Source organism: Psittacula echo (assembly GCF_963264785.1).
Source record: "Psittacula echo genome assembly, chromosome: 7".
Lineage (NCBI taxonomy): Eukaryota > Metazoa > Chordata > Aves > Psittaciformes > Psittacidae > Psittacula > Psittacula echo.
This window is the reverse complement of record NC_137740.1, coordinates 39,836,466-39,853,176: the sequence shown is the minus strand read 5'-3', so window position 1 is coordinate 39,853,176 and position 16,711 is coordinate 39,836,466. Positions and strand designations below refer to the sequence as shown.

Sequence of the window (16,711 nt, the reverse complement as noted above, 5' to 3'; positions counted from 1 at the left end):
CTAAAGCAAGCAGTTTCCTAGGGATCTGCTTAAGCACAACTTGTCTGACTGGGATAATTCTTTCACAGTAATTCTGCAGGAGTGCAGTATGCAGACATGTAATACAAGTGGAAGCTGGTGAAGATATATTGCTGTTACGAACAAATCTAAGTTACAAGACCACATATTTATTTTCATTGTTGTTCTAACTCTGGCTTTAGTCCACTTAAGTTTACATTAATTTTTTTTCTTTCCTTTTCTGAAACAGCAGTAGCTTGGAGAATATATGAAAATAAATAGGAAGGAGGGCATACTGTGTGACTGTTCTTATTACACTGTATCACAGGATTGTTGAGGCTGGAAGAGACCACCAGGTGATCTGAGCTGTAGAAAAGAGAAGATGGGGTTTGCTGATCTGCCTGTCCAGCCCTGTGGGAATTCCTGCTGGGAATGCAGTAGTAGTCTTGCTACTGCTTGGACCCAGGGCATTGAAGCCATGGCACCCTTGCCTCCCTGGGTTCTTCCCCTGTCCCCAGCACCTTGCACTGGCCTCTGAGATAGACAAAATGACCACAGAGGTGTGTTGCGTCTTGTTTTTGGTGGATTGGTGTCAAGAACATTGGACTATGACTGACTGTTGTGCCACAGAAGGAGTGATGAGAGAGAGCAGGGTGGCCCAGCCTGGGCTGAGCAGGATTTTTAAAACACTTTGATATTTTGGAGGTGTCCAGAACTCCAATAAATAAAACATTTTAAAGACTAAGGTCCACTCTCTCTCTGCATTTAGGCAGGTGACACACAGTTCATCTTTGTCTTCTGTGATGCTTCATGCTCTCTGGTACTTCTACTGCTTCATCCCCAAGGGCTGCTCAGTGTGAGAGAACAGGAGGGGGCAGTGCTTCTTTGCAGTTGGTAAAACTTCAGCAAAAGAAATAAGACAAATTTTAATTGACCTTTTAACTTTCTCAGTTCATCTCTAAAGCAGGGTTCCTGGTGCTGCAGCTCTTCTTTTTACCCTTCACTCTCTGTGTATGCCTGTGCTTGTAGTGTTTCCTTAGTGGAATTATTATTATCTGTTTGGGAGTCCACCCTATGCAGAAATGGGAGATGTATAGAAATCTTAATCCTGAGAATAAATGGCAATTAAATCTGTTTTTTCACATTTCACAAAAGCCCTGCCCTGCTTTTATTTTTCCTGCCAAACCTATTATTGCACAACTGGATTGGTGTGTTAGTACAAGATTAAGAGTGTGCTCTGTCAAAGCAGGAGATGCCTGTTACTGCCTGAGAAATGAGACTGGGTTACGTGCTGCTGTGATCTGATCCTGTTGAGTATTGCTGTAAGCTAGGCTGTGCTTGTGCAGGTGCAGTAAGAAGTGGCAGCTAACGGCTCCTGAATATTCAATATATCTTTTTGCAGTTGAATGTCACATTCTTGCAGCCCTTGGTTTGCTGGCCATGTTCCTTATTTTTTCAACTGCTGCTTTCCTCCTGAGCCTTCCATCTGGTTGTTGTTGCCAAATGCATGAAATGGGGTAAAGGGGATGGAGAAGCCTCGATATTTAATCTAGAATTGAAGTGCTGGGGCAGCTCCAAGTTGCTGAATGCCTTGCTAGAAAATAAATGTTTTCTCTGGAGCTGCATGGTAGAATAACCTCTGCCCTGGGTGATCCAATGAGAAATCACCTCCTGGCTGGGACCCAAACAAAGCAGGGGATTAACTTTGCCCTATGCGTGTGTGCTGGCTTGTAGCTCTTAAGAGTCGGTGAGAGTTCTTAGTCCAGTTGGTCTGGGAGGAGCTGTGCCTGTAGACATGGGATCCAAGCTGCTGTGCCTCTTCCTTGCCTCTGTCATCCTTGCTTACTACATCTACAGTCCCATGCCAGGGAACTTTGAGGAGCCCTGGAAAGTGATGTTCATCTCAGCTACCATCAGGACTTTCGAACGCCTGGTGAGTTTGGTGCTGAGCTAGGGGGAGAGATCTATGAAGCAGAGGGCATTCCTGGTGCTTGTGACTACTAGAGATATGGTACTATGTGTCGTACACATATATGTATGTATGGTAATTCACAATATATGTGAAGTACAGTAGTACTAAACATTAAACTTACTGTAGCTATGACTGTAAAGAAACTTAGAAAAGATTTACTGTGCAATGTCAAAAAAAAAAAAAAGAAGGATATTCAGAGTAACTGGAAATGTGATATGTAATGTGATTACAGATAGACAAATGCAAATGAGTCTATTTTGCTTTATGAACCAAGGCAGCTGTAGCACTGGTCCTTGAATTTTCCTGTTCCTCAGAGCCTGTACATTGAGTTTCCATAGAAATATTGTATTGCATGTCAGAAGTGAAAACTAGAGCCCTTAAATACTACTGATTTTTGTGGTTTCATAGAAATCCATTGATAGAATGACCCTAAAAACTACGCAAAGTTAGTTATAGTGGTGGTAATGCTAGAGCATGTAGAAATTGAGATACAGATCTTATTTTTAATGTAATATATTTATTAATACCACTGTGATCTTGCTTACCGAAAATGTTATCTAGCTATAAGCAGCATAGAACCATACGTCACATTCTGGAAAAGCAGTACTATTTTACCCTATTTGTAGTTAAAGGGCAATATTTACCAACAATGAGATCTTTATGTCTTTCCATGCTATTTTTATATATGCTACATCCCTAGCTTCTGCTTCATATACGGTCACATTACAGCCATTTCAAATGTTTGTAAGCAATTTGTGAGGCTGCATGCCATGCACAACTAACACTGCTGTAGTTCCCACCTCAAGTACATCAAACTGGGGGATGTTATGAGTCTGGGCTGTACATAGTGCACAGTGGTGGCTGCAGCAGTGTAACCAAGGTCTGAAAATAGAGGTCAGAGATGAAGGTTTGTGGGGAAGAGAGGGAGGGAGTGTTGCAGACATCTTTCTGGGTGACTGCAAACATTTTGAGACTGCTTTTTTCTCCACCATGAAATGTATTGATAGGAAGTTCTAAGGAGCCAGGAGAGAGGGTTTCTAGTTTTGCTTCAGGCATGCTGCTGCAAGACTTGGCTGCTGCAGGCAGAGACACCCAGACTGTTTGCTCTTAAGTGCAAGAATTTGGGATTTTGCCTTTTCTGTTGTTTCAGTTAAAATGCGGGTTTTTTTCAGAAGTCCATGATTTTTCTGGTGGATGCAGAACACACTGAACATCATGCTTCTGGACAGTAACTAAAAGCCAGTGTTGATCTACAAAGCCATCCCTGTGTCAGATAGGCTTTGTTTGCAGTGGAAGCCTTTTCTCAGGTCTTCCCAACCAGCAGAAGGGAGCAGCGGGTTTGGGGAGGAGGAAATGATTTTTGTATGTGTTTACTCATGGACTCTCTGCTGCTTTCTTGTTTGTTTTGATCTTGTGTTTTGAGGTCTGAGTGTGGGAGATGAAAAAATGGTAAGAAAGAAACTGTAGTCTGCACTCTTGATGCAGATCTTGCTTCTTCTTGTCTTCAGCCTCCTGTCAGAGGTAGTCTGCAAGGAGCGTATGTGCACAGATAACTCATTTCTGTTGTGTCTGCTCGCTCAGTCTGACCTGCAGCACAGCAGTGCTCAGCAAACAGAAGCGTTTCCTTACAGTGTTGGAGGACTATGTGTTTTCATTTCAATGTGGAGTTGGTGTCTTTCATGGCTGCTGTGCTGGCTGCCTGTTAAGCCTAAGTCCATTTTCAGCAGCAGTGTTGCAGGGCAAGTGTGTTTTTTAACTGTGCTCCAACCACATGCAAAACTGTAATCCTAAGGGGCTCTGATGAAGATGGCCTCCCTAGAGCTGCATGAGTGCAAATTAGATTTGAGGCAACTCTAAAGCATCCTAAGTACATTCTGACTGATCATCTGATTATAGGCAACAATTTATAATCACTTAATAGTAGGTCTAAATTTGTGGAGGGGACTCTGTTTTAGTCTTTCTGACTCCCTGATATTGGTTTGAAAAAAGAGAAATAATGCTGCCACACCCCAAACACACTTAAGCAAGAGGTTGGTCTCCAAGCTCCCAGAAGGACATGCCAAGAAAGCCATGAAATGGCAAATCTATGCCCTGTTGTCTTTGCTTTAACAGCTCCTGCGGAGCTCTCCAGCTTCTGAGCCACACTGTGCAAGATTTTCTCTAGTTTCAGGTTTCCTGACCTGGAGGGAATGTATGAGCTGGCTTGAACAAAACCTGTGCCAGTCCCAGGCTGTTCTCCAGGTCTCTGCCAGGCATGGCCGTGAGGCTGGTTGGAAGCTGGTGGCTTGGTTGTGGAGGGTTGTAGATATGCTTGGTTCCACTGGTGTGCTCAGCCTGCAGAGTGCTGGCGAGTCCGTTTGTACCCATCCCACTGCAGAAGGGAGGCTGGGAACATCTCCATTATCGTATTCATTATAATGTCTCGCGTCGACATGATGTGTAGCTGGAGAATAGCCTCTAAGGATAAATCAGACTGTTTCTGTGGTGCTTAAGCACAAAATCCTTCATGTATTTTCTGCAAGTACCACATATACAAAGTCTAAGAGAAAATACACGAAGAAAGTATAAAATGCAATACAACATATTTCTTCCTGTTGGAGACCAGCAACAAGTGGTGTCTCTCAGGGATCAGTGCCGGGATTGGTCTTGTTCAACATCTTTGTCGGTGACATGGACAGTGGGATTGAGTGCGCCCTCAGCAAGTTTGCCGATGACACCAAGCTGTGTGGTTCAGTTGATACACTGGAGGGAAGGGATGCCATCCAGAGGGACCCTGACATGCTTGTGACATGGGCCGATGCCAACCTTATGAAGTTTAACCATGCCAAGTGCAAGGTCCTACACCTGGGTTGGAGCAATCCCAGGCACACCTACAGGTTGGGCAGAGAAGAGATTCAGAGCAGCCCTGCAGAGAAGGACTTGGGGGTGTTGGTCGATGAAAAAATGAACATGAGCCAGCTTCAGTGTGAGCTTGCAGCCCAGAAAGCCAACTGTATCCTGGGCTGCATCAAGAGGAGTGTGACCAGCAGGTCGAAGGAGGTGATCCTGCCACTCTACTCTGCTCTCGTGAGAACTCACTTGGAGTATTGTGCGCAGTTCTGGTGTCCTCAACATAAAAAGGACATGGAACTGTTGGAACAAGTCCAGAGGAGGGCCACGAGGATGATCAGGGGACTGGAGCACCTCCCATATGAAGATAGGCTGAGAAAGTTGGGGCTGTTCAGCCTGGAGAAGAGAAGGCTGCGTGGAGACCTCATAGCAGCCTTCCAGTATCTGAAGGGGGGCTATAGGGATGCTGGGGAGGGACTCTTCATTAGGGACTGTAGTGACAGGACAAGGGGTAACGGGTTAAAACTTAAACAGGAAAAGTTTAGATTGGATATAAGGAAGAAATTCTTTACTGTGAGGGTGGTGAGGCACTGGAATGGGTTGCCCAAGGAAGTGGTAAACGCTCTATCCCTGGTGGTATTCAAGGCCAGCTTGGACAGAGCCTTGGGTGACATGGTTTAGTGTGAGGTGTCCCTGCCCATGGCAGGGGGGCTGGAACTAGGTGATCTTAGGGTCCTTTCCAACCCTAACTATTCTGTGATTCCTAGATGAGTGTTTCCCTGACTGTAGTTCTGTGAAATCCTCCCATAGTTTCCTCTGTCTGTGGCCTGGCTCCTTGGGAGCCATGAAATCTGGATTTGAGCCCTTCACAGCCCTGCTCACAAGCTGCCTGTGTTTGTGCTTGGCTGATGGAAATCCTTCACCTGGAGGGGCGTCTCCGTCTGAACTACCACCCCTTCAGATAAATAAGCTCCTAAATGCCAGGCTTTTTGCCTGCCAAAGCACAGCTGGGAGTCCTTTCCTCTCATATAAGTTTTGGGGTTTTTGTCCTTGCTGCCATGCTCCCCTCATGGAAGATGGAGAAAGGGATGGTGGAAAACACTTTCCAAAGCACAAGGAACATAAAAACTCCAAAATTGTTGCCTTTTTCCTCTTACCTCTCAGATGAGGGACAATGAGACTTCCAGATAAGGGTATGATTTCCTTTTGGTTTTATATGGTAATGGCCTTGAAATCACAGGTCAGTGTTTTTCCACAATGTAAAATTTAAACTCTGTAAGTATTGGCAAGCCTCGCTCTTGAGGCTGAGGAAATTACTCCTGATGCAGGGGAGTATCAACAAGCTCACTGGAATTATATCAGGACTCACTTTGACCTATATATTTATTCTTCCAAGGTGCTAATCCTCAGGGAAAATACAACAGCTGGGAAATATTTATGTAAACTGTGTAATCATTGTTATAAAACTATGCAGTTTTGGCATGTGTATGTGTTTGTCTTCATTGAGCTTATGACAAGATCCCATATTTTCTTTATGTGCAGTGTGGCAGTTGATGCCCGTTTGCCTTCATCCTGATTCCAAACCACAGAGTTTGGCAGGGCTCCTGGCATCCCTTGGTCCAAGCCTGCAGAGAGGTGACTCTTAAATGTGGTGGCAATCACTATCAAGTATTGTCAGGAAAATCTTAGCTGTATTCTCTTTTTTTTTAGCTTCTGAAAAAGTAGATTATATATAGAAAGTGATTGAATAGTTTATTTAAACATAAAGAAAAGAAATTACAAAAACGTAAAGCAAACAGGGTTAGATTATATGATTTACAACATTGAACCTTGAATGCCAGATGTTATACCTTTCATGAGGTTATCATTTAAAGTGTGGGGGTTTCTGTATTTGTTTCACATTCTTCTTGGAAAGAATAAAGCATCTCTTATAGGAAGCTAAACTTCCTACAGGATCTGCACTAGGCTGGGCTATTTCGTTTCTTACTAAACTCAAACCTGCTTTGAGTTTCATCTGGTTTTCACCTTCAGATAACACATAAGAGCTTGCTTTTATTATTTCATCATTTCTCTTGCCATGTGATATAGCAGTTAGGAGACTTGTGAGGAAAGTTAGGTTATGTCCCCTGTTGCTGGGGGCTGTTGTGAAGAGGCCACGGTGCCAATACTGGCAGCAAAGCCACTGGTGGCCATTGGTAGTTCTCTGTGGCACAATGCCAGTGTTGTCCCTGCGGCTGCGAGGCTCCAACCTGGAGATCAAGCTGTGGAGACTTAGGCCTGTTGTTAATTGGTGATCTTCTGATCAAAGTTATATCAGTGCACTTAGTGTTGTTTATGCCTATTCAAAGAATTGTACAGTGGACTGAAATTAGACAAGTGCTCTTGTGTTCTCACTGTCAGCTCTTGACTTTTTGAGTGTTTAACTACAATATGCGCAAGAGCTGTCACATTAAACTGAACATATATGTGCAAGTTAGTGTGAAATTTCTTCCAATTTTGCTGTAAACAAACAAGAAATCTAAGTTCTTAACTCGCTTTCAGCAAGTCAGGTAGAGAATGACTTTTGACCTATCTGAAGTTGTATTCTTCATACCTTTCTTTCATCTAAAACCCAAACCAATTAGGCTCTTTAGGAAAGACTGGCCATGCAGACTGGGAGGGGGTGTAGCTATTTATGTCAATGATAGGCTGGAGAGTATGGAATTCTGTCTGGGAACAGGTGATGAGCCAACTGAGAGTTTGTGGGTTAAGGTCAGAGGGAAAACTGCAATGGGGGGCGTTACTGGGGGCGTCTGCTACAGGCCACCCGATCAGGAGGGCTGTGTGGATTAAGCCCTCTAAGGTAGGAGTATCCTCATGCTCACAGCCCCTTGTCCTTCTGGGGGACTTCAACCACCCCGATATCTGGCCTGGCACAAGCAATTCCAGAGGTTCCTTGATTTTGTGGAAGACAACCTCCTCTTGCAAGTAATAGAGGAGCCAACAAGGAGAGGTGCCATGCTTGACCTCGTGCTCACCAACAGGGAGGAGCTGGTGGGGAATGTGATGCTCTAGGGCAGCCTGGTTGTAGCGATCATGAGATGGTGGAGTTCAAGATCCTCAGAGCAGTGAGAAGGGCGTGCAGCAAGCTCACTGCCCTGGGCTTCAAGAGAGCAGACTTTGGCCTCTTCAGAAACCTGCTCAGTAAGGTTCCATGAGATATAGCCCTAGAGGGCAGGTGGCCCCAAGACTGTTGGTTGATATTCAAGGATCACCTGCTCCAAGTTCAGGAGCGTTGCATCTGACAAGAAAGAAATGGGGCAAGAAGGCCAGGAGGCCTTCACGGATGGATAAGGAGCTGCTGAGAAAGCTCAGAAGAAAAAATACAGCTTATGGAAGGTGGAAGCAAGGACAGGCAGCCTGGGAAGAATACAGAGACATTGCCTGGGAAGCTAGGGACCAGGACAAGAAAGCTAAGGCTTAGTTAGAAATTAGCCTGGCCAGGGATGTCAGAAATAACAGGAAGGGCTTCTGCAGGTATGTTGCTAACAAAAGACAGACTAGGAATAATGTGGGGCCTCTCTGGAGAGAAAAAAGAGAACTGGCTACCCTGGATTTGGAGAAGGCTGAGGTTCTCAATGGCTTCTTTGCCTCAGTCTTCCCTGGCAAGTGCTCTGACCACACCGCTCAAGTCTTGGAAGGCAGATGCAGGGACTGGGAGAATGAAGACCTTAGACCTACTGTAGGAGAGGATCAGGTTTAAGATCATCTTAAGAACCTGAATGTGCACAAGTCCATGGGACCTGATGAAATCCATCCATGGGTCCTGAAGGAGCTGGCGAATGAAGTTGCGAAGCCACTGCCCATCATATTTGAAAAATCATGGCAGTCGGGTAAAGTTCCCAACAATTGGAAAAGGTTTTTATAACCCTCATTTTCAAGAAGGGGAAAATGGCAGATCCAGGAATCATAGAATCATAGAACAGTTAGGGTTGGAAACAACCTTAAGATCACCTAGTTCCAGCCCCCTTGCCATGGGCAGGGACTCCTCACACTAGACCATGTCGCCCAAGGCTCTGTCCAACCTGGCCTTGAACACTGCCAGGGATGGAGCATTTACCACTTTGGGCAACCTGTTCTGGTGCCTCCCCACCCTCACAGTAACTACAGACCAATCAGTCTCGCCTCTGTGCCTGGCAGGATCAAGGAGCAGATTCTCTTGGAAACCATGCAAGGGCACATGAAAAACAATGAGATGGTTGGTGACAGCCAACATGGCTTCACCAAGGGCAAATCATGTCTGACCAATCTGGTGGCCTTCTATGATGGGGCTACAGAACTGATGGATCAGCAAAGCAGCTGATGTCATCTACCTGGACTTGTGCAAAGCATTCAACACTGTTTGACACGACATCCTTGTCTCTAAACTGAAGAGGCATCAATCTGATGGATGGACCACTCGATGCACAAAGAATTGGCTGGACGGCAACACATTGAGCTGTTGACAACTGTCTATGTCCAGCTGGAGACAGGTAATGAGTGGTGTCCCTCAGGAGTCAGTGTTGGGACCGATCCTGTCAGTGACATGGGCAGTGGGATTGAGTGCGCCCTCAGCAAGTTTGCCGATGACACCAAGCTGTGTGGTTTGGTTGATAAGCTGGAGGGAAGGGATGGGGTCCAGAGGGACCTCAAGGTGCTTTAGAGGTGGCGCAATGCGAACCTCATGAAGCAATGTGAAGTGCAAGGTCCTGTACTTTAAGGAGAGTGCACATGGTAGGAGTTCCTTATGTTGCCAGCATTTCATGTGGCTGAGATCATGCTCTACCCACAGTCAATCTCTATTGTGGCTAATTTTTTGTTTAAATAGGTATTCACACCATCTTTCTCAGGATAGTAAATAAAGACTTCATTTTTCTTCCAGTCATGGTGAAATTTATTTTTTTTTTGTCTTTTTGTTGTCTATTACAGATGTTTGATGGTTTAAAAATATATTTCAAACATCTTAAAAGCAATGTGAGAATTAAGTTTGTTTAAACACAGTTTAATCCAATGTAAGAGGTAAAAAGGTGGGGGCATAGGCAGAGATATGTATGTATAAGCAACCACTGGTCACATGTTTACTCATTACAGTTCCCTGAAGGCAGCTGTGAGGAAATATAATGCCTCCTTTGGGGAGCTGCTGGTTTTTCAGGGAGTCACTTGGATCTGCATTTCTTGCACAGTCTGTAGCAAATGCAGTTGGAAATGTTTTCACCTGGGTTTGTTCTTGTGTACCAAAAAATCAGTGTAATGGAAGCCACGCATGTTTTAAAAGGAAGTTTTATGTTCATGATTTAAAATAGCCATTGAGCGAAAGAGATTCTGAAATACTTTAATCTGTCTAAATTGGCATGATGCCAGAGAGCTAAAGCTGACAAATATTACTCTTTGGAGTGTGCATTTCAGCTGTAGGTTTACTTGCTAGGGGGTTTGTTTTTGTTTGTTTTAATTTTATTTAGCATTTTAGAATAACTGTAATCTCATTTATAACCATAGAATTTCATAATAAATTTTCAAAATGTGAATTTCAATGGAAACTGCTTTAACAGCATTAAAAGCTGTCAACTCCTGGGTTCTGAACTCCCTGAAACATATTGCTTTTCTTCTGTTGGGGAATTTCTGTGCAGTCCGTTGGGAAAGTTTTCCCTGTCCTTTGCATAGCTCTGCCTGGGGTGCTGACGATGCCCAGGACACTCAAGAACCCTCTGCTCCCTTTCCTTGAGGGCTGCACAGGGCTGGGGCTCCAGTGCTGCTCTGCAACTGCTCAACATTTCTGGGAAAATAAATCTTTGTAAAAAGCTAACCCCATGGCTGTGCAAGACCTCCAGACTAAAGCACGCGTCAGGCAGACAGAGATCCTGGTTAGTGTCTTCACTATTTCCCCTCCTGGAGGATGCTGCTCCTGGCCCGTGGGGTCTTTCCAGGTGAAGGAATCACTGGGATTGTCCTTTGCTGGAGTCAAGCTGGAGCCAGCGTGGGTGACAGCAGTGATGCCACACCAGAGCTGTCCTTCTGCCTGTTCATTCATCAGGGAACTGTCTCCCTCGCAGAGCGCTGCTGGGAATCAGAACACTGGTGGCAGAGGTATTCTCAGCTTTTTATTGTGAAATATTAAACCAATGTAATGGAAGGACTGCAGTGAAGGGGAAAGGGACCTGGGGGTCCTGGTTGATAGGAGGATGACCATGAGCCAGCACTGTGCCCTTGTGGCCAGGAAGGCCAATGGCATCCTGGGGTGTATTAGAAGGGGGGTGGTCAGTAGGTCGAGAGAGGTCCTCCTTCCCCTCTACTCTGCCCTGGTGAGACCGCATCTGGAACATTGTGTCCAGTTCTGGGCCCCTCAGTTCAAGAAGGACAGGGACCTGCTGGAGAGAGTCCAGTGCAGGGCAACTAAGATGATTAAGGGAGTGGAGCATCTCCCTTATAAGGAAAGGCTGAGGGAGCTGGGTCTCTTTAGTTTGGAAAAGAGGAGACTGAGGGGTGATCTTATTAGTGTATATAAATATATAAAGGGGGAGTGTCACGAGGATGGAGCCAGGCTCTTCTCAGTGGCAAACAATGATAGGACAAGGGGTAATGGGTACAAACTGGAACACAAGAGGTTCCACATAACTTGAGAAGAAACTTCTTCTCAGTGAGGGTGATGGAACACTGGAACAGGCTGCCCAGGGGGGTTGTGGAGTCTCCTTCTCTGGAGACATTCAAAACTTGCCTGGACGCCTTCCTGTGTAACCTCATCTAGGTGTTCCTGCTACGGCGAGGGGATTGGACTAGATGATCTTTTGAGGTCCCTTCCAATTCCTAATGTTCTGTTATTCTGTGATTCTGTGACCCAGACAAAGCTTAATCCTCCTCAAGGATGATGGGAGCAGGTAACAGCTTCAGAAAGTGTAGTGGTACATGTATTTTGTCTTATCTGCTGACGACGTGGAATGAACGATAAACATGACTCTTGTTTTGCTATTCAGTAGGAGTACCTCTTCATTGTACAGAGAAATGCAGAGGTGCGTAAGTAATGGAATTTTTACATGTAAGCTGAAGAAATGAAACAGCTGGATCACAGTAAAATGGCAAAAATAGACTTCTGCCTTTTTAACATCTCAAAGTTCACCATTCTTTTAATAGTGAAAGGGTACTCATCCCTAAATGATGCTCTTTGGCTGCTGGGATGGAACTGATCACTAAAAATTATTGTGCAGCTTGAAGTTAAATTGCTATATCCTTGTGTTTGTGCCACCAGTGTCCTTGGCATTCTGAAAGTACTGGATGCTTTCGCTTCAGGAGTCCATCATGGGAGCAGCTATTACTTGGCTTTGTGGTCACTGTCTGGAAAGATGAGGAGGTCCAACTCATTAAGCAGATCCTTGTGCTGGGTAATTGGGAGGTTTCAGCTGATTCTGCTTTCTTCCACATCCTCTGTTGCATCCTTGTTACCCTTCAAGCTTGTGCTGCCAGTCATTGTCTTAGCAATGAGAAGTGCTGGTGTGCCTGGGCTGCCTTCCAGCCACGGCTGCTGAGCTTCACATGGAAGTGGTGGGAGACAGGGGAGTTGAACTGCTCAGGCTGGATGGTACGACAGCATGGGACAGTGACTACCCCAGGTCAGCAGCATTTGGCTTAGCGACTTGTACAGCAACTTTACAGGCTTGTACAGAGTATCAAATGGCTTTAATCTCTGAGACATTTAATCGGTGAGAGTAACTAAGGCTGTTATTATTTAACTTACTGTTTTCCTTTGTCTCGGGCTTTAGGCTGATGTTGCTGAGTATCTGGGCCTGAAGAACTATGTGGAAGTTTTGATACTGATCACAACTGCCGAGTATGTCATGCCCACGTCTGATGAAAATGTCACTGTGATAAACACAGAGTTCAACAACATTACTGTCCATCTGTACTTGCCCAGAAAGGCATCTGATGGGCTGAGGAGGGCAGTGGTCTACTTCCATGGTGGAGGATGGTGTGTAGGACAGGCAGGTAAGCTCTTCTTTGCCAGTACCAACCGTCTGTATGTAAGAGCTCAACAGCCCATGTTAAATGTTGCCTTTTGTTTCATGGGAGTTGCCACAGAGGGGGGTCACGGAACTGATGTTTCACCAGTCAAAAACAGGTGGAGATTTTGGAAAGTCACCTGAAAGCTTCTGCAAAGAGGAATATGGTACTGTATATGTGTCTGTTCTCAAATGGGCTGGAGTATATTCTAAGGGACTCATTTTATCTCAGGTACGAAACCCTACGATCATCTGACAAGGCGGACTTCAGACATGTTAAATGCTGTTGTGATATCAGTCAAGTAAGAGATTCTTGTTCTAGATGGGTTAAGGGTTCGGAATAAATTAATCTATTTCAATTAATTTTTTAATACCTTTTTTTGATCATGTCCTTTCTTGCTAGCTTTAAGTATTTGTAAACAAAAGCTATCAAGTTTGCAGTGGGTGTTTGGTGGTTATTTTGGATATTGCTTTGTGAAGCTGGATGGATAATACAATATTTGAGATAGGTAGTTCCCATTTCTCTGGGCACAGAAAATAAACATTCACCAACTAGGGCAGATTATAGCAAGCCTTTGTTCTTATTAATAGTGTGAAATAACAGACTTCTGTCTGCCTCTAACAGTTACAGGTTGGCACCTAAATATCATTTTCCCATCCAGTTTGAAGATGTGTATTCGGTAACAAAGTTCTTCCTCCAGAGCAGTGTCCTTTCCCAGTATGGGGTGGACCCAGATCGGGTCGGTGTTGCAGGAGACAGTGCAGGTGGCAACTTAGCTGCAGCTGTGGCACAGCAGGTAAATAAAACAAAGCTGGTTTGTTAGCTCAAAATATTGGGGGTTTTTTCTGTATGTTTTGGTTTGTTATTTCATGAACACTTAACAAAAGCTAACAAAAGCCTTTGCAAGTGCACTTCCTGAATGGCTCTTGTTGTCCATGTACACAGGATGACATGCAGCCTCCAGAACTGTCAGTGAGGGCTCCAAGTTCCAGGGTGAGCAGATTTACTTGAGCTATTTAGTGGTATCAAAGCTACTTTGATGCCATGATATCCTCCAAAACTTTATACCCTAAAAAATGTCATCTGGCCCATAATTATGGCATATATCACTCTGTCCTTAAGCACATTTCAACTGATTTAGGTATGTTGTTTGAATTTTAGCAATTTGCCTCATATAAATGTAAATAACAGGGAAAAAGAAAAAAGATATCTCTAAATAAATGTTCTGCTGTCACTTGATCACAGACAGTTCAATGGCTTCTGCACTCTTCTCTCAGCTTTACTAAATAAACTCAGTGTGATGCTGTTGCTCTCTTGAGAAATTAGTTAGACTGCGATGAATCTCACTTGGAAAAGTTGTGAAATTGCCATGGACACTGAAGGCAGAAGATGAGGGAGAAATTTATTAGTGAAGAGGGGAAAAGGATGACATACAAGAAATGTCACTGTTCAATTAATCACATTTTATTTTTCACATGTCTAAAATGCACAGAATTGTAGTTGTTTGAGTTCTAACACCTCTGACATCTCGGGGTTAAAAAACCAAACAGATGGATAAGCTCTAAATTGTGTGAAATGATTAAAGGAGTCTTAGAAAGCAGCAATTTTTAAGCTGTAAGAAATTTTCTGTAATTATAGAGAAATCATTTGTTACTACCTCAGAAAGCATCGATGCATCAAAAAGTTTCTATGCTTCAAAAAATGTTTCCTGAATATTATTATCCTTCAAAATAAGAAATAAAATTAAATTATGTTTTATGTTTGAGCATTTTTAATACAACATACTGTTGTAGGTGAATGCCTATGAATTTAGAATTTCTCTAAATTAATCTGCCATAGTCTTATTGATAATGTTTTGTTTATGTTGTAAAATGTGCATGTTAATTCCTTACTTTGAAGATCTTCTGTCAGTGTGGAAGAACCAACACTTTTTAACTGACTTTTTGTATTTATTTCTATTTTCTTTTACAGCTGTTGAAGGACCCTGAAGTCAAAACTAAACTCAAAATCCAAGCTTTGCTTTACCCTGCTCTTCAAGCCCTTGATCTGAATTTGCCATCTTACCAAGAAAATGAAAACAAGCCCATTTTATCCAAGTCACTTATGATCAGGTTCTGGAGTGAGTACTTCACGTCAGATTTGTCTCTCAGGGAAGCGATGATCTCCAACAGGCATATCCCAGTTGAATCAAGCCACTTGTTTCAGTTTGTAAACTGGAGCAACTTGCTGCCTGAGGAGATGAAGAAAGATCATGTCTACATTAGTCCCACCTATGGCAGCTCCAAACTTGTCCAGAAGTACCCAGGGCTTCTGGATCCGAGGGCGTCCCCTCTGCTGGCAAGTGATGCCCAGCTACAGAAGCTGCCCCGCACCTACATCCTCACCTGCCAGCACGATGTCTTACGGGATGATGGATTCATGTATGCCAGGCGCCTCCAGACAGCAGATGTTCCTGTCACACATGACCATGCCAAGGATGCCTTTCATGGGGCGATGGTGTTTGTCTCATTTCCAACTGAATTAGCTGTGGGGCACCGCCTGTTTAACAGATATATTGAGTGGTTAAATGAGAATCTATGAGCTGAAAATGTTGCTCTGCTATGCCTGGCTAACATTCAGTGGGTGTGATCTTTAGGTCCTTTCCAACCCTAACCATTCTATGATTCTATGATTAAGGAGGATAGGAGAATAGGAGCTATGTGACTTCTGGGGCGATTGCTCTCTTCGTTGTGTTGCCCTGAAGCATCTGGATTGCAGCATTTCTTCTCTAGCAGGAAAATCAGGCTGATTCTAATCTGATTGTTCTTTCAGTCCCATTGTCTGAGCTCAGAACTACAAAAACTGCCCTGGGATTTATCTCCTGGCCAAGACAGGAAAAGTTGATGTGCTTGACCCTTCCTGTGCTTGTTTGAGCCCTAGGCTGATACAGTGTGTGGGACTTGGTGTCCTCTGTCAGCTGCTACTTGTTTCTTCATATCACTGGCTTGTGCAAATGGGCAAGATGACTGCACACACTGGGCGCTTGGTGGCCACTTGCTCCCTGTGCCCTTCAGCATGCTCTCTGGTCCTGTGGGATGCACTAACGAGGCCCCACTGCTGCCACCGGCTGATGGGGTGAGCAGAAGTTCAGGGACCTGACTTCACAAAGTACAAGGCAGCTTGTGGAACCCTGTCCATTGCAGGCAGCCACTAGGTTTGTGCTGTTGTCTTCCTCCAGCACTGCTCAAGGGAAGTGCTTACTTGAAAACTGAGAGGGATGGTTATAACAGTGCAAATGTTTGTGAGTTTTTGCTGTTGTTCTGTGGTGTGGTTTGTTTTGGTTGATTTTGTTTATTTTGAGTTTTTTAAAAAACCAAGCATCTGTCTGTCTTGGTAGGTAATCACCTTTAATCCTTGTACTATAAGGAAGTAGTGTAACAAAACAGCACTGGATATGTATAAGATAAAGAGAGACTGTGAAGGTCCTAGCCTTGCTATAGCACTGCTGTGTGTCTTACGCTCTACTTATTTGATAATTTATGTATTATGTGTTCTAATTATCCTTAAAATTGTTTATCATGTTTTACATATGAATTTTTAAAAATAAAATTAGCTTAGCTTTATAGGCTTAGAAAAGAAACACAATTCAGTTGTCAGTCTTCAAACAATGTCCTCTATATAAATCTTTTCTGTATTAAATAAAAACCCCAAAATTTGAGTGATGAATACACATGTTGATTGGTTACTGTTTTTTTAAACTGATCACAGCACACCACAAACATGCACATCTAGCATCCTGCTTTTTAATTTTGCATTAAAGATACCGAATCTTTAATAACTCTGGGGTTTTTTCTGAGTGTGCTTGCAGCCTGTTTAGGTAGAATGTGCATGGAGCAATTGCTATGTTTTTCTTCTTAATCTTTATGT

At 43.8% G+C, this 16,711-nt stretch overlaps 1 protein-coding gene across 1 annotated transcript; it reads left to right on the top strand.

The window, feature by feature from the left end:
* Window positions 1-1,792: 1,792 nt before the first annotated feature.
* On the top strand, window positions 1,793-15,385 carry LOC308223518 (arylacetamide deacetylase-like; the record flags this gene model as incomplete). The annotated part of the gene is made up of 5 exons (XM_080622635.1): window positions 1,793-1,930; window positions 12,568-12,790; window positions 13,037-13,106; window positions 13,430-13,601; window positions 14,777-15,385. The coding sequence occupies 5 exons, from the start codon at window positions 1,793-1,795 to the stop codon at window positions 15,383-15,385; spliced, it is 1,212 nt and encodes a 403-aa protein (XP_080478761.1).
* Between the last annotated feature and the right edge of the window lie 1,326 nt (window positions 15,386-16,711).